The sequence below is a fragment of the Eleginops maclovinus genome, chromosome 13, assembly GCF_036324505.1.
Source record: "Eleginops maclovinus isolate JMC-PN-2008 ecotype Puerto Natales chromosome 13, JC_Emac_rtc_rv5, whole genome shotgun sequence".
NCBI classification, from domain to species: domain Eukaryota; kingdom Metazoa; phylum Chordata; class Actinopteri; order Perciformes; family Eleginopidae; genus Eleginops; species Eleginops maclovinus.
The window spans coordinates 8,809,340-8,825,291 of NC_086361.1; the positions used below are offsets into that span (position 1 = coordinate 8,809,340).

The 15,952-nt window shown below is 37.8% G+C and overlaps 3 protein-coding genes across 12 annotated transcripts in view; 1 reads left to right on the forward strand and 2 right to left on the reverse strand.

Moving 5' to 3' along the window:
* LOC134875211 (MAP7 domain-containing protein 1-like) overlaps positions 1 to 2,241 on the reverse strand; it is a 36,793-nt gene extending 34,552 nt beyond the window's left edge. For all 8 annotated transcript variants that reach the window (XM_063899685.1, XM_063899682.1, XM_063899684.1 and 5 more), the window contains exon 1: positions 1,867 to 2,241. In XM_063899685.1, the coding sequence (XP_063755755.1) occupies positions 1,867 to 1,933 (67 nt within the window). In that variant the 5' untranslated portion in view covers positions 1,934 to 2,241. The remainder of the gene's footprint in view (positions 1 to 1,866) is intronic.
* Positions 2,242 to 5,359: 3,118 nt separating this feature from the next.
* stpg1 (sperm-tail PG-rich repeat containing 1) lies at positions 5,360 to 10,793 on the reverse strand. Of its 2 annotated transcripts, none has more exons than XM_063899651.1 (8): positions 10,551 to 10,793; positions 10,348 to 10,472; positions 10,169 to 10,270; positions 9,738 to 9,917; positions 9,550 to 9,658; positions 9,283 to 9,451; positions 8,995 to 9,185; positions 5,360 to 7,807 (listed from the first exon to the last, which is right to left on the reverse strand). In XM_063899651.1, exons 1-8 carry the CDS (start codon positions 10,579 to 10,581, stop codon positions 7,734 to 7,736), a joined length of 981 nt encoding a protein of 326 aa, XP_063755721.1. In that variant the 5' UTR covers positions 10,582 to 10,793; the 3' UTR covers positions 5,360 to 7,733. The 2 variants fall into 2 exon arrangements, with proteins under 2 accessions (XP_063755721.1, XP_063755720.1); XM_063899650.1 differs by having other exon boundaries at positions 10,348 to 10,475.
* meaf6 (MYST/Esa1-associated factor 6) lies at positions 10,676 to 15,254 on the forward strand. Of its 2 annotated transcripts, XM_063899652.1 has the most exons (8): positions 10,676 to 10,852; positions 11,759 to 11,874; positions 12,166 to 12,253; positions 12,359 to 12,404; positions 12,508 to 12,700; positions 13,607 to 13,636; positions 14,129 to 14,162; positions 14,792 to 15,254. In XM_063899652.1, the coding sequence occupies exons 1-8, from the start codon at positions 10,763 to 10,765 to the stop codon at positions 14,804 to 14,806; spliced, it is 612 nt and encodes a 203-aa protein (XP_063755722.1). In that variant the 5' UTR covers positions 10,676 to 10,762; the 3' UTR covers positions 14,807 to 15,254. The 2 variants fall into 2 exon arrangements, with proteins under 2 accessions (XP_063755722.1, XP_063755723.1); XM_063899653.1 differs by lacking the exon at positions 13,607 to 13,636.
* Positions 15,255 to 15,952: the final 698 nt, after the last annotated feature.

Here is a 15,952-nt window from a genome sequence, read left to right on the forward strand (position 1 = left end):
CTGCAGCTCTCACCTGAAGGCCTGCAACCAAAACATGCTTTGTGTTTCATCTCAGATCACTTATTGATGGGAGGATTTGATCAAGAACGATATGAGCTTGTTGAGTATTTCAATAAACAAAATAGTCTCATGATAAGGGTCGAAAAAGAGTTTCAAAACTTGAAAACCATGCCTCAAAAACACAGGATGTCGACATCCTCACCAAACAAGCAGTATCTAGTTGACAGAATGTTGAATGAATCCCTGTTCTACCATGAGATACAAATACGCAGCAATGACTATTTTTTCCTTTGTTATCATGAGGGCATAAAAATGGAAAGAAAATTCACAAATCACCATGTTTGTGCCATCGCTCAGAATCACTTTGAACTAATTATGAGTCTGGATGTTTGCAATATACCAGGATCATGACTGCAACCTAGTCCAGAACAGGACCCGCTTACTAATGGGTATGTCATATTGGCTTGTTTACTGGAAGGTCGCAGGTTCAAGTCCCCGAAAGACCAAGTGCTAACGAGATGTCCCTGAGCAAAGCACTGTTCCCTACACTGCTAGATATTAATATAAATTTGCTTCGCCATCCATCAGAACATATTTGCAATATTTACAGCTGATGTACATACAGACCCCCACTCTTACAGCGAGCCAGCACCATGACAGCCGCCCTTAGCAGATATAAAGCTGCAGCAGACGCTCTCCTCCCTCCATGTAAAGGGGGGAGGGCTGCACCGAAAGTCACCTTCTACCAGCTCACAGGTCAAGGGGAGATGTGTGATGGAGGTGCTTTTATAACTGTGTCATCCACAATTGGGTTTAAGCCTCCATTCAAATATGGAGATTTCCTGCTTTTCTCGGTTTATATCATGTAAAACTAAACAATGTTGTTGTGTCAGTCCAAAATCCAAGGCTTTCCAAAGACCTCCCCTATGACTATGAGAAACTGGGATGAAAATTGTTCACAATAATAATGATGAACCTTACAGATGAGACAGGACAAACACATGGGCCAGATCAAGAGTGGAAATAAACCAGAAATGTAAAAAAGTGATTCACTAGATATACGATGCTGGATTGAAAAGCATTCATTATCACCTTGTTTTTCATGGTTTTGAATGCACATTTCAGGGTTTGTTGGTCTGATTCATGTAATATTTACATTATTAAACGAATAAAGCATGTACCGTACAATGGGGAAATTAAACTCACTAATACTTATCAGCTCATAATATAAGTTTCACTATAATTACATTTTCTCTATGGTTTCTGGAGCACCTACAAAAACGATGGACAGTGTGAGAAACCATGAGGTGGACATGCAAACGTTAAAGCTCTGCATCAGGCTGCTGAAGTGCTCTTGAGCAAGAGATTGAGAAGGTAAAGGAAGAGTTTTTCTGTTATTCTGGGATCTGTTTAGTATCCCACTGACAGTGTGAGGAACAGTGATTGTTTTTAGGCACAGTGTCTCTAGCTTGCCTGATTGTACATGCGGGCCATTTTTCCCCCCGTGCGCCACTGACGTGTTTGGTAATGGAGACCACAGCTTGGTGCAGCATTTCCAGGGGCTCTTGCTGGGCAAATACAGCCCACATGTGAATAAAGGGGAATTGCAGAAGGGTTGCCAGGACGGAAAAAAAACATCCAATCTCTAAAGATTGTAGTTGGAGGAATCTGATGGGAAGTTTCAGCTGTTGAATCGAAAACGTTCATTGCCCAGGAAGGCTGACCGGTCAAAAAAATATACGACACACTTTTATATAATTGGTAGGATAAAAAGATTAAGGAAAATAAATCATTTGTAATCACCATCACCACCACCCTCTTAACAGTAACGTCATTCTTGACCTATTTGTGTTGGGATATACTCACATTTGTCTGTTAGTGTCAGTTTCTCCTCGAAATGATGTCCTAGCTCTTTATAATCCATTGTTTCCATTCAAGCGGAGCGATTCCCAGTTGCTGTCATTCCTCAGAGTCGCACCAGTACAGGAGATGAAACTCCCGGTACAAATCGCCCCAAACACGCCCTTTGTAAATCCAAACGAGTTAGAAGAAAAAGTCACCAAAATAATAATGTGGAATTAAAAACAGGATCCGACTCAAGATGGTGTGGAAAGCCTGAAATGTTGAATTATAATAAAGTGCTGTCAGTGTCTATTAAATCTAAATAAGACACTCAGTCCAGTCCAGCGGATCTTTAGTGGAAAATCTACAGTGAGGGAATAAAAAAGCTCCAGCGAGTCCTTCGAGCCGCAGTCAAGTAACAAAAGATGAGACAGACACTTCTGGTTGCTCTTTTCAGAATAAGAAATCCCACTCGGACATGGTTATGAAATGGGTTGAAAAATACCAGATCACTCTATTAAATAAAGTAATTCAAATGTGATATTCTCTTAATAATTTAAAAGGGTGAAGCCTGAGCTTTTTTGTGGCTTCTCTAAATACTTGGACTGTAGGCTACAATGTAGGTGACAACTAAACTATATTTATATTATATTATATATATAACACAAATAAACTGATTAATTAAAGTATTAGCAATAATTTGATACTTGTTCATGCAAAAATGCAGGTGTCGTCTGAGAATGTTTTTCATAGTGAAGTGAAACAGCCCCAATGTAATTTTATTAAAATACATGACAACTACTTAAAATTATGAGTCAAAAGAAATTATTAAATAAAACAACAAAAAAAGCAATGTTGAAATATCACAGAATGTTTTATTGGCTTCACTTAAAACATATTTCACAATATTATATATATTTTTTGTATTTCATTTCCAATATTACTGTTTCAATATAGTCTGCATTCCTATTTTTAGTGTACTGATTTAATAAAATGATCTTATCTTTAGTAAGGCACTGATGTTAGTATTAGTTCTTATCAAATTCAAAAGCTTTACAGTTTTTATTCTTCTGTTGTTGTATTTTTTAAGCAATCTTTTGCACAAGAAAACCTCAACTTTTTTCGGTCATAGGCTGTACATTACTTTGAAGTGAACATTGCAACATTTCCGGTTAAAGTCTTTTGCCACATTTTGCAGCTTGACACCACCAAACGAAGCAAAAAACCGCATGCCGGAGAACTGGACTGTACCAACTGTTTTGCAATGGAAGCAAACCTTTTACGCGTAAAATGAAAATACCAAGTAATCCACCGAAGAAACACAAACACACAAAAAAAATGTTATGCTATGAAGGCTTTTTTCGTGGGATTTAGCACCAACAATGGAACAAACGGCTCCTCTTCGACCCCGTTAATGGTTTCACCCATCAGATGATTTCCAGCAGCTGAAAGCAGACCGCTGCCTGGAAAGAGGTGAGTTGTCATAACAGCGAAAAAACGTGTGCGTAAGTAATAAGCAATAAGCCTTATTAACATATGAAAAATACATCTCAGCGAAGTATTGGCTTCATTATGTGAGTCTATTCCTCCTTACATAATAATTCCAAAATGTTTTAGTTCAGAATAATTTGTTATGTTAGCTGGCTTGACAGCTTTTTCAAGTCACTTTTTTGAGGATATCTACTATTGTCAAAAATGAAAATTCACCATGATCAACTTTTCAATGTTTTTTTAATGCAATGAATGATTAAATGTTATATTGTCCCCAATCACCTTCAAGTATCTTTATAAATGTACCAATGAAGATATGAACAATCCTGCTAAACATAGGGATATACAAAGGGTATACTGTAGAAGCACACAATGCTGCATTCTACATGCTTGAATCATCTTCCCATGCATAAAAAGTGTTAAGGCATTATCTGCCTTGCTGCTCATGACATATTGGGGACGACATACTAATGAACAGTTGACATGACCTTACTGCCACTGCAGGAGACAGAGGAGGTCAGTCTTCCTGGAGGAAGTCTGCTGCCCATGTCTTATCTGATTAAAAGAGAAGCCAGTATGAGGGTGAATAAAGAAACAACCCCTATCCCAGTAAAAAATATATATGGCACCAAAGCAGTATAAAATACTATTTTATTGCAGGGTTACGTATGTGATCGAAATACTTTGGCTCAATCCGGGAAGATAGGATTATATTATAGGTTTGCATCAATGCTTTTTATTTGAAAATGAGGGTCAATTTTAATATGACATAGATGAAAGTGGCTTTGCAGGTTGGAGGAGCAGTGACATTCATTCATATTTAAATAAGCATTTTAAAAATAGTCTAGCCACCCAGTTAGATTTTTTTTGGTCATTTAAATAAAAAGAAAACATTAATTATAGATGAGGTCTTCTGTGTTCCTCACGCCTCTTTTATCTGCATGACAGACAGGACACTGACTATAATATTTATGTTTAAAAGCATAATAAACATTCTCCAACGGTAATGTTTCTCTTTAGCGCAGAAAACAACGTGAAGTTGGAAATATGCTTAAAGCTAAAAGGGCAAATGTATGTGAGCTTTACCAGAGAGATAAAATATGCATGACCCACTTAGCTGGTGAAGACACTAAAGACTTACAGACCTCAGGACTCTTCGGTTATTGCAGACGAGACCTCTTTTGTTTTCCTTATAGTTTGGCCTAAATAGAAATTTTGCCAGTTTAAACTCTAAAATATAACAAATAACACCTTCCTTTATTTTTAAGTACAACATTCACACCTGCTACATGGCGGTAACAAATAGCAGTGATGTGCTGAAATACTGCCAATCAATCCCACTGGCCTCCCTGCGACACATGAAAGGGGAAGAGAGCAGCTTCATTCGCCTAATGGAGGTGAATCTGAATGGTTGGTGCCTGTTAGGGAGCCTGGAGGTTAAAATTATTTGTTGACGCTGTTACGGGATTTGGAAATGCAAGAGCGGGAAATGTAATACAGAGGTTGAGAAAAGGCAGCAAGCGCTCAATAAACCCTCCATATCTTGTTTGTCTACATAAGGACATTTGTCTCCTTCTTAAAGGGGCCGTATTATGTTCATTTTCAGATTCATATGTGTATGTTGTTTACATGCTTTAATGTCTGCGACTACTAGAAAGTTAAGGGGAACTTCATGACTGATCACACTGTAAACTTGTGGTGTTTTCATACTACTGTAAGTCATGTGTTACAGAAGAGAGAGGGGGGCCAGATGTTTTAATTCTCAAGGCTATAACCTCAAAATAAATAAATGACCTAAGTTATCAGAGAGCATTCATCAGTGAAAGGACTGTTTGTTGAACTGGTGACGTTATTCAGACACAGATTGCAGTGAAATGATAAGCAGACTACCTTTTATGTTCCCCTCAGGTCACATCTACCCCACACTGCAGCAGTGTGAATGTTGCTGGGCAATCATTGTCATCCCAAAATCAACTAGCATGGCTAAAAAAAATGACTCAATAAATGCACCATGTCTTTAATGTTTTATAGAAGACTCGTAAAAACACAATAGAACCAATTGTGCGTGCAAACCACTGAAGTACTGCCAAGCAACAGACATAAATTGACAAGTGTAGCTCTTGGCTCTAGGCAATGCCACTTTAGCTATACAAATTACTTTTATTAATCTGTCAGACTTAATTGATATCATTTAGAGAGTAATTTTACCTAATTTACCTGTATAGACCACTTCTATGAATATGGTTTTAAATCAGTGGAGGCTGATGAAAAGGTTATACATCTGCATATGTGAATGTTTCCTGAAACAAAGAACTTTCTGAATGAGGCTTCCTTTGACGGAGTGCGTGTCCATACTCGCCTGCACCTGAGTGAGACATGGGGAGGTTCAGAGAGCCTCCCATAAACCCATAGAGGCATGCGGTTAATTGCCCCTCCTACACACAACCACAAAGGCAACGACTAACCTAAAAAGCCTGCAGTTACACTTTAAACATTCATCTGGATCCTCCCTATGCTATGCACCAGAGGGGGAGAGCACATTTCTGTCTACAAAAGGGAGTTATAAAATACTCCTCTTATTGTAAAAAAAACCCAAGTGCACAATGGCTGGTTTTACAGGGCAAGTACACATATTTGGAGAGCACACTGCTGAAGTCAGAGTCTGAATATAACTACAGCTGCTGCAGTGTGGGAGTCAAACATGTCTGCAGTTGGTGTGGTTATCGAGTGCAGAGCTGGGGAAACATCCCCAACTGATTTCCTTTTGAGCAGATGACACTGGGTTTTCCATTCTTTGCACATGGAAAAAAGCTTGACGTATAAATAACAATTCTTTGGCACTAGGTTGTCATTCCCAGAGAACAGAGAGCACTGTATGACAGTAAAGGGCCTACATTGTAAAAAGGTACTATATTAATATCGGATAAAAATACAGATACGCAAGGACTTCTGTATGGCTTAGATTCAACAACTATACATATATACAGTATGGACAGAAAATCACTCTGGAGTATCATCACAGTCAAAAATTGTCCGTTTTTATCTAATCCATTTCTTTTTTTCTTTTAAATTGGACTGCATTTATAGAACACTTTTCTATGCCACTCAAAGTCAGCATTCACACACGTTTATTCAAAGGCAAAGGCGGCCATACAAGGTGCACTAACTGCGTTTTAATATATATAAACAATGTGTGTGTATATATAAAAAAGCAGTTATTGCAGGTGATGTGTATATAAGCATGGCATGATGTATGAAGTGATATGGTGAATGTTTCTTTCATCCAGCAGTAAGAGAGAACCATTATCGTTCATTTTGAATCGTGTTTGTTTTCACCTGATGAACGATCAGATATTGACTCTCTTTTTGCTCTGGTTTTGGTCTCCGCCACTTCCTGAGTACGCAGTGTACAGTGAATGTGTGTAGCTATTTTTTTCTTAAACAAATGTCAGATGCAGCCAGAAACCATGCGAGAGCCTCACTCTTAACTAGAGGAACTGCGGATTCAGATGATATTACCTGCAGATTCATCACAACAAGCAAACTCTTTCACATCTATTGAAATATTTTTTTGATGGAAATCTTGATTAGTCGCTGCTCCATAGTTTGTCTTTTGTTAACGGGACTTCACACTGTACATTTTCTATTTATATTCATTATATTGCTTTTATATTGTGTTAGCTGTAATTTAACCCGTCAAATAGTGATTTGTCAGATAGTTTACATATTTTTTCTTCACGGTCAACTTTTATATTTTCACTGTTTTTGTTCTGTTTTATCTTCTATTTTGATTTGTTTATATTGTATAATTGTTTATTTCATAATGTTCTTTTATTTCTAATAATGTGCAATACTTGTTTTGTATGCTGTTGCAAGAAAACAATTCCCAAAGTGGGGTCAGAGAAGTGGTATAGTAACTGACAATATAACATCTGATGAAGGCTGATGACGGATGTGTACATTTGTCTTTCTGGGTGAACACCATCCCTTCCCCATGCCCGCTCAGCCACATTGCTCACATACAGTCACTCTCCACCCCTCGCCTGCCCACGAGCAGTTGGCACAATGGTGTCATCTCAAGCTCTCAGCTGTTACTGAGGCGTACCACTGGCTGGACCAGCAGCTGTCTGCGACCGCAGCAGCACTTACTGCTATATCATCTCCAGAGTGGAGCATCAGATATGGATACATTATATGATTCACCCTCAAAAATATCCCCTACTTGGTTATACTTAAACATGGAAAAACACTAAAATGGTTGCAAACATTTAATTTTCATGCTTTTTTCTCGACAAATACTTTGAGACACATACCTTGCCTAGAAACATTTTGAAACAGATAATCACAGTTCTTGTGTCTGGGAAATGCACATATCTGCAGTATAGATGACCTTGAACGTTTCAAACAGGAAGCCAGACTCTGGAGTCGTTGTAAAAGAAGGACTGCTTTGACAAAATCTGGGGATTGTAGAAACCTGAAAAGAGGGAGAGAAAGAGTTTAAATGAATGCTTTCAAACTAGCAATCTCACAACCAACTACAATAATATAATTAAGAATACATCCATGTCTTTCTATAGAAAATTATTTTAAAAAATAGACAGCATGTAAAGTGAAAAATGTACCCACAGGTCACTTATTGGCTTTAAATAAGGATGCATTGAATATTTTCTTTAAACAATATAGGTAATATTTAATGGGAATAGTTGCATTAACAATAGTGTTGAACAAAACATATATAGAATTTGGGTTTGCCTTCAAAAACCCAGTTACAAATCACACTTAAATAACTCGGAGGGCGTTGGTTGGGATAGAGTAATGCAACCAATCTGTGTGGTTTGTGGTGTAACAGCAGCAATGCGTGTACCATCATAGCAGATAAATTACCCATATGAAAGTACAACAACAAAACTTCACTCCAGTCAACCCTCAATTACCTTCTGACATCATAGGTGACAGCGGGTCAAAACCCAGGAATGTAAATTATTTACCAACACATTTTGACCAATAAATAATGTAGACATTTTTCCCATGCCATTATAATGACATACACGACTATAACATCATATTCAAATGCTTCTTTAATACCCATATAACAACTAAGTCAAGTAATTATGAAAAACAAGGTTCTTATAGTTCATTTAGATAAACATTGAGACTTAAAAAGTGAGACAGAAATGGTTAAAAATCCAGCAGCTTCTAAGAGTAACATTATGGTGAAATGTTGTCATTAAATATGTATGTGCACCTACTTTCCTTAGCCTGCCTCATTTACATATACTTAAGTCAGCAGTATCCAACATTTCCCACACTCAATTTCGACTGCTCCAAGAGAGAGGATGCACATTTAAAGCAAACCTATAATCTTATACCTGTGTTTTTATTTAAAGACATACAAATTAGCAACATTTTCATATATTTCAATTGTATATGAAATGTATAAAATGATTTGGGTAGATACCACAAGCTGGAGTCTTTTGGTCTGGTGGTTTTAGTGAGTCAAGAGATTATCTGTATGCACTGGAAATATCCTCAAATCACCTGCTTGTGTGTTGGTATTTAAAGAAATAAAAGTACACATTACCAACAACTGAAATGTCATGTGAAATGCATGCATGTGTTTATGTTTCATCTAGTGGATTTGTTTGTCTTTTTAGACATTACCTGGTCCTGGTGTCACGCTGCCCTGTGAGTCTTGGAGTTTCCTTTCAGTTCTGGATGCAAACACTGCACTTGGCTTGAGATGCTTAGACAGGCTGTTTTTATCCCTTATGTCATAATGCCCCGGGCCTGGCAAGGGTGGGTCCTTCGGGACAATCAGAGGAGGCGCTGATATTGCCAAATAATATCCTCTCCTTGAAACATAGTTCACAGAATTCAGTTGTTAGACTATTGAAAATAAATATCTAGAGTCAACATAACCAGTCAGATAAATATGGTTTGTTTACTCACGGCAAGGTGGTCTTCTTCACCGGTGCAGGGGTCTGATGGGGGCTGTAGGCTCCTGGGCCTGGTACATGGTGGTCAACCGAAGGAGGGATTCTCTGAGTTTTTGATTTGAAAGGGGACACGACTGCTTTGGAGCTGTGCTGGATTATATTGCTGCTTACTTCATAGTGGCCTTCAACAAATGTATGATGTAAGACAAATAATATTAAGATAGAAACATGAACAAAAAGATGATGCATGATCTTTCATAGAGAATTGAGGGGTAATTACAAGGTGATGGCAAATCGTTGTTTAGGTAAAAAGAGTCACGTCTAGTTTTGGACAGGAAAGCTGATGTGCCAATCCCTAAGGAGAAGCTCCCTCTGCTGCTAAAACAGACCTGTCACAAAATGAAAGATATAAGATAACTACAGGATGCAAAACACATTCTTTGAAAGCACCTTGCATGATTCACATACGTCATATTGATTCGGGGCAGGAGTTGGGTACTTCGGACTATCCAGCTGAACTGCCACGGGCAGCCTGAACACCCTGGAGACTCCTACATTGAATTTGTTCTTGTTTACAAAGGAGCTGGGCAGGGTGTAGGCATTTGGACCTGGGGTGCATCTTGGTTGGTTACCAGGAGCCCTGTTAGTCTATGGGAGAACATGATACAACAAATAATGTCCAACTAGAAAATTGTATATTCACAGGCAAACAGCAGAATTTAAACTAGGTTTTCAAGGTCATAAAATATCTATTTATCACAATACTGTGATGTTGGGAAATATTTACAGAAATGTATGTTTAATTAGATAACACTTACATAATTAACAGAAAGGATAAAATATTAGCTATTTTTAATTGGTATTTCTATACCAGTGCACATGACTTTGGGGGACCTGACCTTGGATCCAACAAAGCCTGTGGTGCCTTTCTTGGAGAAGGAGGGACTTTGGACTTCAGCGCTGGAAATACGTCCATAACTGCCTGGTCCTGGACTTTCATTCTGAAACCACAGACATAATTTTTATATTGTTTATATAGTATCCAATAATTTAAAGTGATGGTTGAGAGAGTCCCTACCAGACATTTGTTTGAAGGGAATCTCCTAGCTCGAGATGAAAATCCTTTAATTTCTTGATTTGCTTTCACCACTCTTGGGTGTTTTGTTGGTAATTGAGATGAAACGGTGTAAGCTGGAACCGTTTCTGCTTTAAAATAAAAATATGAATTGTGAATATTGTGCTTGTTAGTTCAAATGAAATAAATTGCTCACTTGGACTCACTTTTATCAAATCTTCGATCCATTTTGACCATGGTTCAGTTTATCAAGACGCAGAAAGTCAGCAAATCTTATCGCGTTGTCATGGCGATGTAAACATAAGTGGATGGATGGTCCTGACGCGGTCCTTCAGCGCCACCTGTCGGTAACAAGGTCGACAAGCAGGCGCATTATACCGGCCCGCCTCTGTTTTGTTTCCAGATAGCTCGATCCATCATGGCGATGCATGCGAAAGCGACTCCACCACAGATCCCGGACACCCGCCGGGAGCTCGCCGAGCTGGTGAAGAGGAAACAAGAACTCGCTGTGAGTTGAAGTTGCAGAAATTTCGTCAAAGACTAAAGTGGCCGTACTTGTTTGTTATTCTTCCATATAGAATTGCAGCTAATCGTAACTTAAATGTCAGTATGTTCTAGCTGAGGCCCTGCTAAATGCTAAGCTAATTATAGCCGATGCTAACGTTGGCTTATGCTAGAAGCTCCTGCCTTTTTGACTAGCTATCTAGTTATCGTTTTGCTATCTAAGGTTGACTATGCTTGTAATGTTTAATAAAAAAAACCCACCTAAGTGTTGTTAGCGTTTGGATTACATTTTATTCAGAAATACTATTTTTTCCGCTCACAGGCATTGCTGCAGCCAGTATGCTAACTACTTAGCACAGCTACAATTTAGCCGCCGCCCGGTGGGCTCAGTTCTCGCGTTAAGTTCTTCTTCTTCTTTGTGATTTACCGTAGCCAGCCGGCAACAGTTATGTTCAATTGCTGCCACCCTATGAAATAGTCCACCACTGTGTCTTCTTCATCTATATTAAATATAACGTAGGATATTAAAATATATGCTTTATTGACCCTAAGGTAAGATTTGTCTGGGCAATAATACTAGACGTGGCTGCACTACTATGTGGTATGTTTCAGGAGTGATATCATTAAATCCATACCAGCCATTCATCTAAACCAGTGTCTTTTTTTAAGAAGAGAAACAGCCGCTGTATTCCTTTACCTTAACCTCAATACTGTAGAATACATTCTTACTATTAGATGTCTACAAAACATCAATATGCACTTAAACCCATAGGAAGGTAACCTCAGTTTGAATGGTGTAAACTTTATTGTCGTATTAAGGTTACAACGTCTATGGTTAGTAAGGCTAGCGATTATATTTGGCCAATGAATAGTATTAAAGGTTGTATCTATTTTTTTTTCAATGCCTTAGGAGACGCTAGTGAACTTGGAAAGACAAATATATGCATTTGAAGGCAGCTACCTAGAAGACACCCAGATGTATGGCAACATCATCAGAGGATGGGACCGATACCTCACTAATCAAAAGTAAGTTTTACTCTTGGACTGTCTGCATAGATATTTTCAAGTGTGTGTAATTACTGCTGTTAAAAGCACCACAAGTTTTTCATTGTACACAAATACAGGGCTTGTGTAACCACTTCTTATAAATGTAAACAAAATCGAGACTCTTAAACTTTGCTATAACAAGAAACCAGACAAGTATTTGATTTAATATATATCGGAGAGTCATGGAATTGTTGAGCAGTTGCATAGTGGAAACTATGTGTCATCACATTTAATCATAAGCCTCTAACCATATATCTGTTATTTTAACAGGAACTCCAATAGTAAGACTGATAGAAGGAATAGGAAATTCAAGGAAGCAGAGCGTTTATTCAGCAAGTCATCTGTCACATCAGTTGCAGTAAGTCCCTCTCTCCCTTTACTTTTTCCCAAAATGTATCAGTTGCTCATTTGCTGCGCACAACAAAAAATAAAACGCATCTGCACTCCCTGTTTTTATTTTCAGGCGGTATGTGCACTTGGTGGGCTACCAGATCACATGAATGAAAAACGTGAGTTATTTTGTAAAATGTTCAAGCCAAGCATCTTTGGGATAGTTGCTCCATTGCAATACACCGTTACACCGATTTCTCGTCATTGTTTGGGTCCCGCCAGGTGAGGCAGGCAGCGGCACGGAAAGCGACGCCTCTCCAGATCTCCAGAATCAAGAGAACGAGCCAAGCCAGGAGGACACAGAAGATGTGGACTCGACGCTTCAAGACCTAAAGCCTCAGAAAGCTGCCTCTTCCTCATCCTCAGGCAGCCATCACGGGAGCCACAAGAAAAGGAAGAACAAAAACAGACACAGGTACAAAAGATATGACTCTCTTCTTTTTTTCTCCGATTGTGCTGGTTATTGAAATGCAACTTCTTTCATGAAGTCTGTATCATCAGTTTGCGTATATGCACACAAGAAAGCTGGTTACTTGAAGCCTGTAATACAGGAAGTTTAAATGTGTTTACAGGCAGAAATAAGGAAACGTGGTACTGTAAAATCCATGTTTACATGCATTAGGTCAGGTAGGATTTCTCCTCCTACTTTTTTTCTACAAGGACAAAGTCTTCAAAGATCTGTTGGTGTTACAACATGCAACATGTTAGAAGATAAATAAATAGAATTTTGTGAAAAATCAACAAAGCATAGTGGCCTGAATAAAACTCTAATAACAAGATACTTGCCTTTTGGAAAACTATTATTTTAAAGGAAAAGTATTTTTACACTAGGGCTGTTGGCAAAGTAACCTGGATACAACGTTAGACACATAGAAAGTAAAAGGAGGTTTGATGTTGGGAATAGAGAAAGTTATAGTCCTCAAATTAAATACTTGCTTAACTGTAATTTACTAGAAAATGTGGTGTTTTTATTTCTTCACAACTTTTAATTCTTTAAAAATAATTTGAGGATCAAACAATTAGTCAAACACTGACTTAAATTGATGTTATAAGAGAACTGCAGGGTGAACAAACTGAACCATATGAACGTTTTTTTTTTTTCACGTCCATGTTTAATGTTGACATGTTTTTCCTGACTTAAGGCTTCCGTGTTATAACCACATAGTAACACAGCAGGTACTCCCCCTAACACACTGTGACGGAGTGTATCTCTCACTCTGTAAAGTCTGGACTGCAGTTTTATATAGACGTAGGGTTTTAGACTCAGGTTGGTGAACTAACAATTGCTGCTCTCTTCCTTCCCCTAATGCTGAACCCCCAGTCCTTCTGCCATGTTTGATTATGACTTTGAGTAAGTCTGAATTTTACTTCCTGCTCCTGTGGTGTTTAAATCATGCCTGCTTCAAATCCCATCCTCACCTTTTACCTGTGTTTTCCCTGCTCTGAGTCTGCTTCTGTTGACCTAGACTTTGAGTTTAAGCCTGCTAGTTATTCAGCCATACTGCATGTCCAACACTTCATCATTTGAATGCATATCAACATCCCGCACTCTGATCTCCATTAGATCTTCTTGCTTGTCTTCCGGATACTTTCATATCTCCCTGACCCCCAGATTAATTTCAAGTGTGCTTCCCAAATTCCAGCAACTAAATAAAACATGGTTGCTGTGGTCAGATGCTGGGCATGCTACACAAACTAGAACAAACACATGATCATTTAGGGTTCTTGTTACGGGGCTCTTCATGATACTATAGAGATACCGCTTTTCTCCATAATACCCTTTTTAAGAGCAGGTTTATGATCTGTTAATATCTAATGTTACCTTTGTTTGTGTTCTTTACAGATTTGACATGAAAGTTAACAAGAAACCGAGAGCTGTAAGTTACATTATTGTGCTTAATTAATGTTTGTAATTATAGTGTTATTTTTGTTGGAACCATCCATTTGTTTCTGTAAGCGCTACACTTCAGGTTCAAGTTGTTTATTTGTATCCAAAGGTGGATTTGGTCTGCAGTTAAAAGAGGACGTATCCATTGTGACATGTTTTAAACAACACAGACAACAGGATCATCTTTATAAAAGATTAACAAATATATAGCAGTTGCATTCACAGCATCTGTGCAACGCTGCTCGTTCCTCATTTTCTTGGTTTATTGATTGGTCTGCACAATATCATAATATTTTTAAAAAAGAAAGAAAATGTTATCATAATTTGACACATTTCATTATAATTATGCAGACCAAGATGTCTTCGGACAAAAAATAAATGTCTATATTTTTGTCCAACCAAGAGTCCAAAGTGAAAGTATATTCAGTTCACTATAATGTACAACAAAGAAAAGCATGAATTCTTTTCACAAATACTTAGTATTTTTGCTTAGAATGGAAATTCAAAAATGAAAATGGTTTAAAATGTAATGAATTTTCTGGTGATTGGCTTATTTCTGCTGTAATTGTCTTTATTTCTATCGTTTAATTCTGTTGTTCCTCCTCTGTCCCCTTGTAGGACTATTCAACTTAGCAAAGATGACTGGAACACGTGGACTCACATGAGGACGTTACCTGTAGAGAAACACAAGATTTCTGGACTTTATGAACTTTGTATGCCTTTTTTTTTTTCTCGGATGTCATATTTCAGCCTGTACTGTCTGTGTGTTTTGCTTGAAACATTCCCCCCCTCCCATTTCTGTCATCTACATTTTGGTTTTAACCCAAGTACGTAGAAATATGGTGTTGCATGTTACTTGAGGCCGTATTTGGCCCACCTCCAGTAACGCACCATTTTGTATAGTGTGAAAAAAGATTGTATTTATTATGTAGTTAATTTCCCATTGTAGGAATGTTAAGCTTTTTTATTTTTATTTTTGCTTTTTTTCAAGCATCACATCATCACATTGCCCTTGAATACCCCAGATTCTTTTATTACATGGTTGTTTTGCAAAAAAATAATAAAATACCAGTAACGGGAATATGTTTTGGATGTTTATTAAAAGGCAGTGCTTTCTGTCAACCATCACAGCAGTTAAAGGATTATTGTTGGATGTAGGGAATCGGCTCACAATTGCTTGCTGGCTGTAATAAGGACCATTAGTCTTTGTTGTTTTATGTCAATCACTGGCAGACGCAGGCCTGTGGAACTTCAACATTGACCTCTAGCTGGATTAGTTCCCACATATATTTTTGGAGTTAGGTTAAAACTATGGGATAATTTTTGGGGAATTGTCAAAATATTATGAGTGTTTACATTACGTATTTAGGAAATAGCAAGCACATTCTCTTCTGACAGTTCCCAGTTTGTTGTATGTAAATAATAACCTAACTAAACAGAGCACAAGCTGATTGACAGCATCGTGTTACGTGATGTTGCCTAGTATTTGTCTGTGGAAACCCTAAATATCTAAGGCTGTTTTAACAAGTGGATGGATTTAAACACCTGGGAAGAAGTTTTTTTAAGTAATTTGATCAACAAATGTTGGAGGAAAAAAAAAAAAAAGCCTTGGTTGGTTCAACTTAAAAACAAAACATAACTTCGATTGCTGCCTTAAAAACAAGAGTGAACTCAATGTCAAGATACACTTTGTTTCCACTCACCAACTTGAGCTACACAAGATTTTGAAATAATGAAAACATCATACTTTTGAGTTGAGAAGAAACTTAAAATGTTATG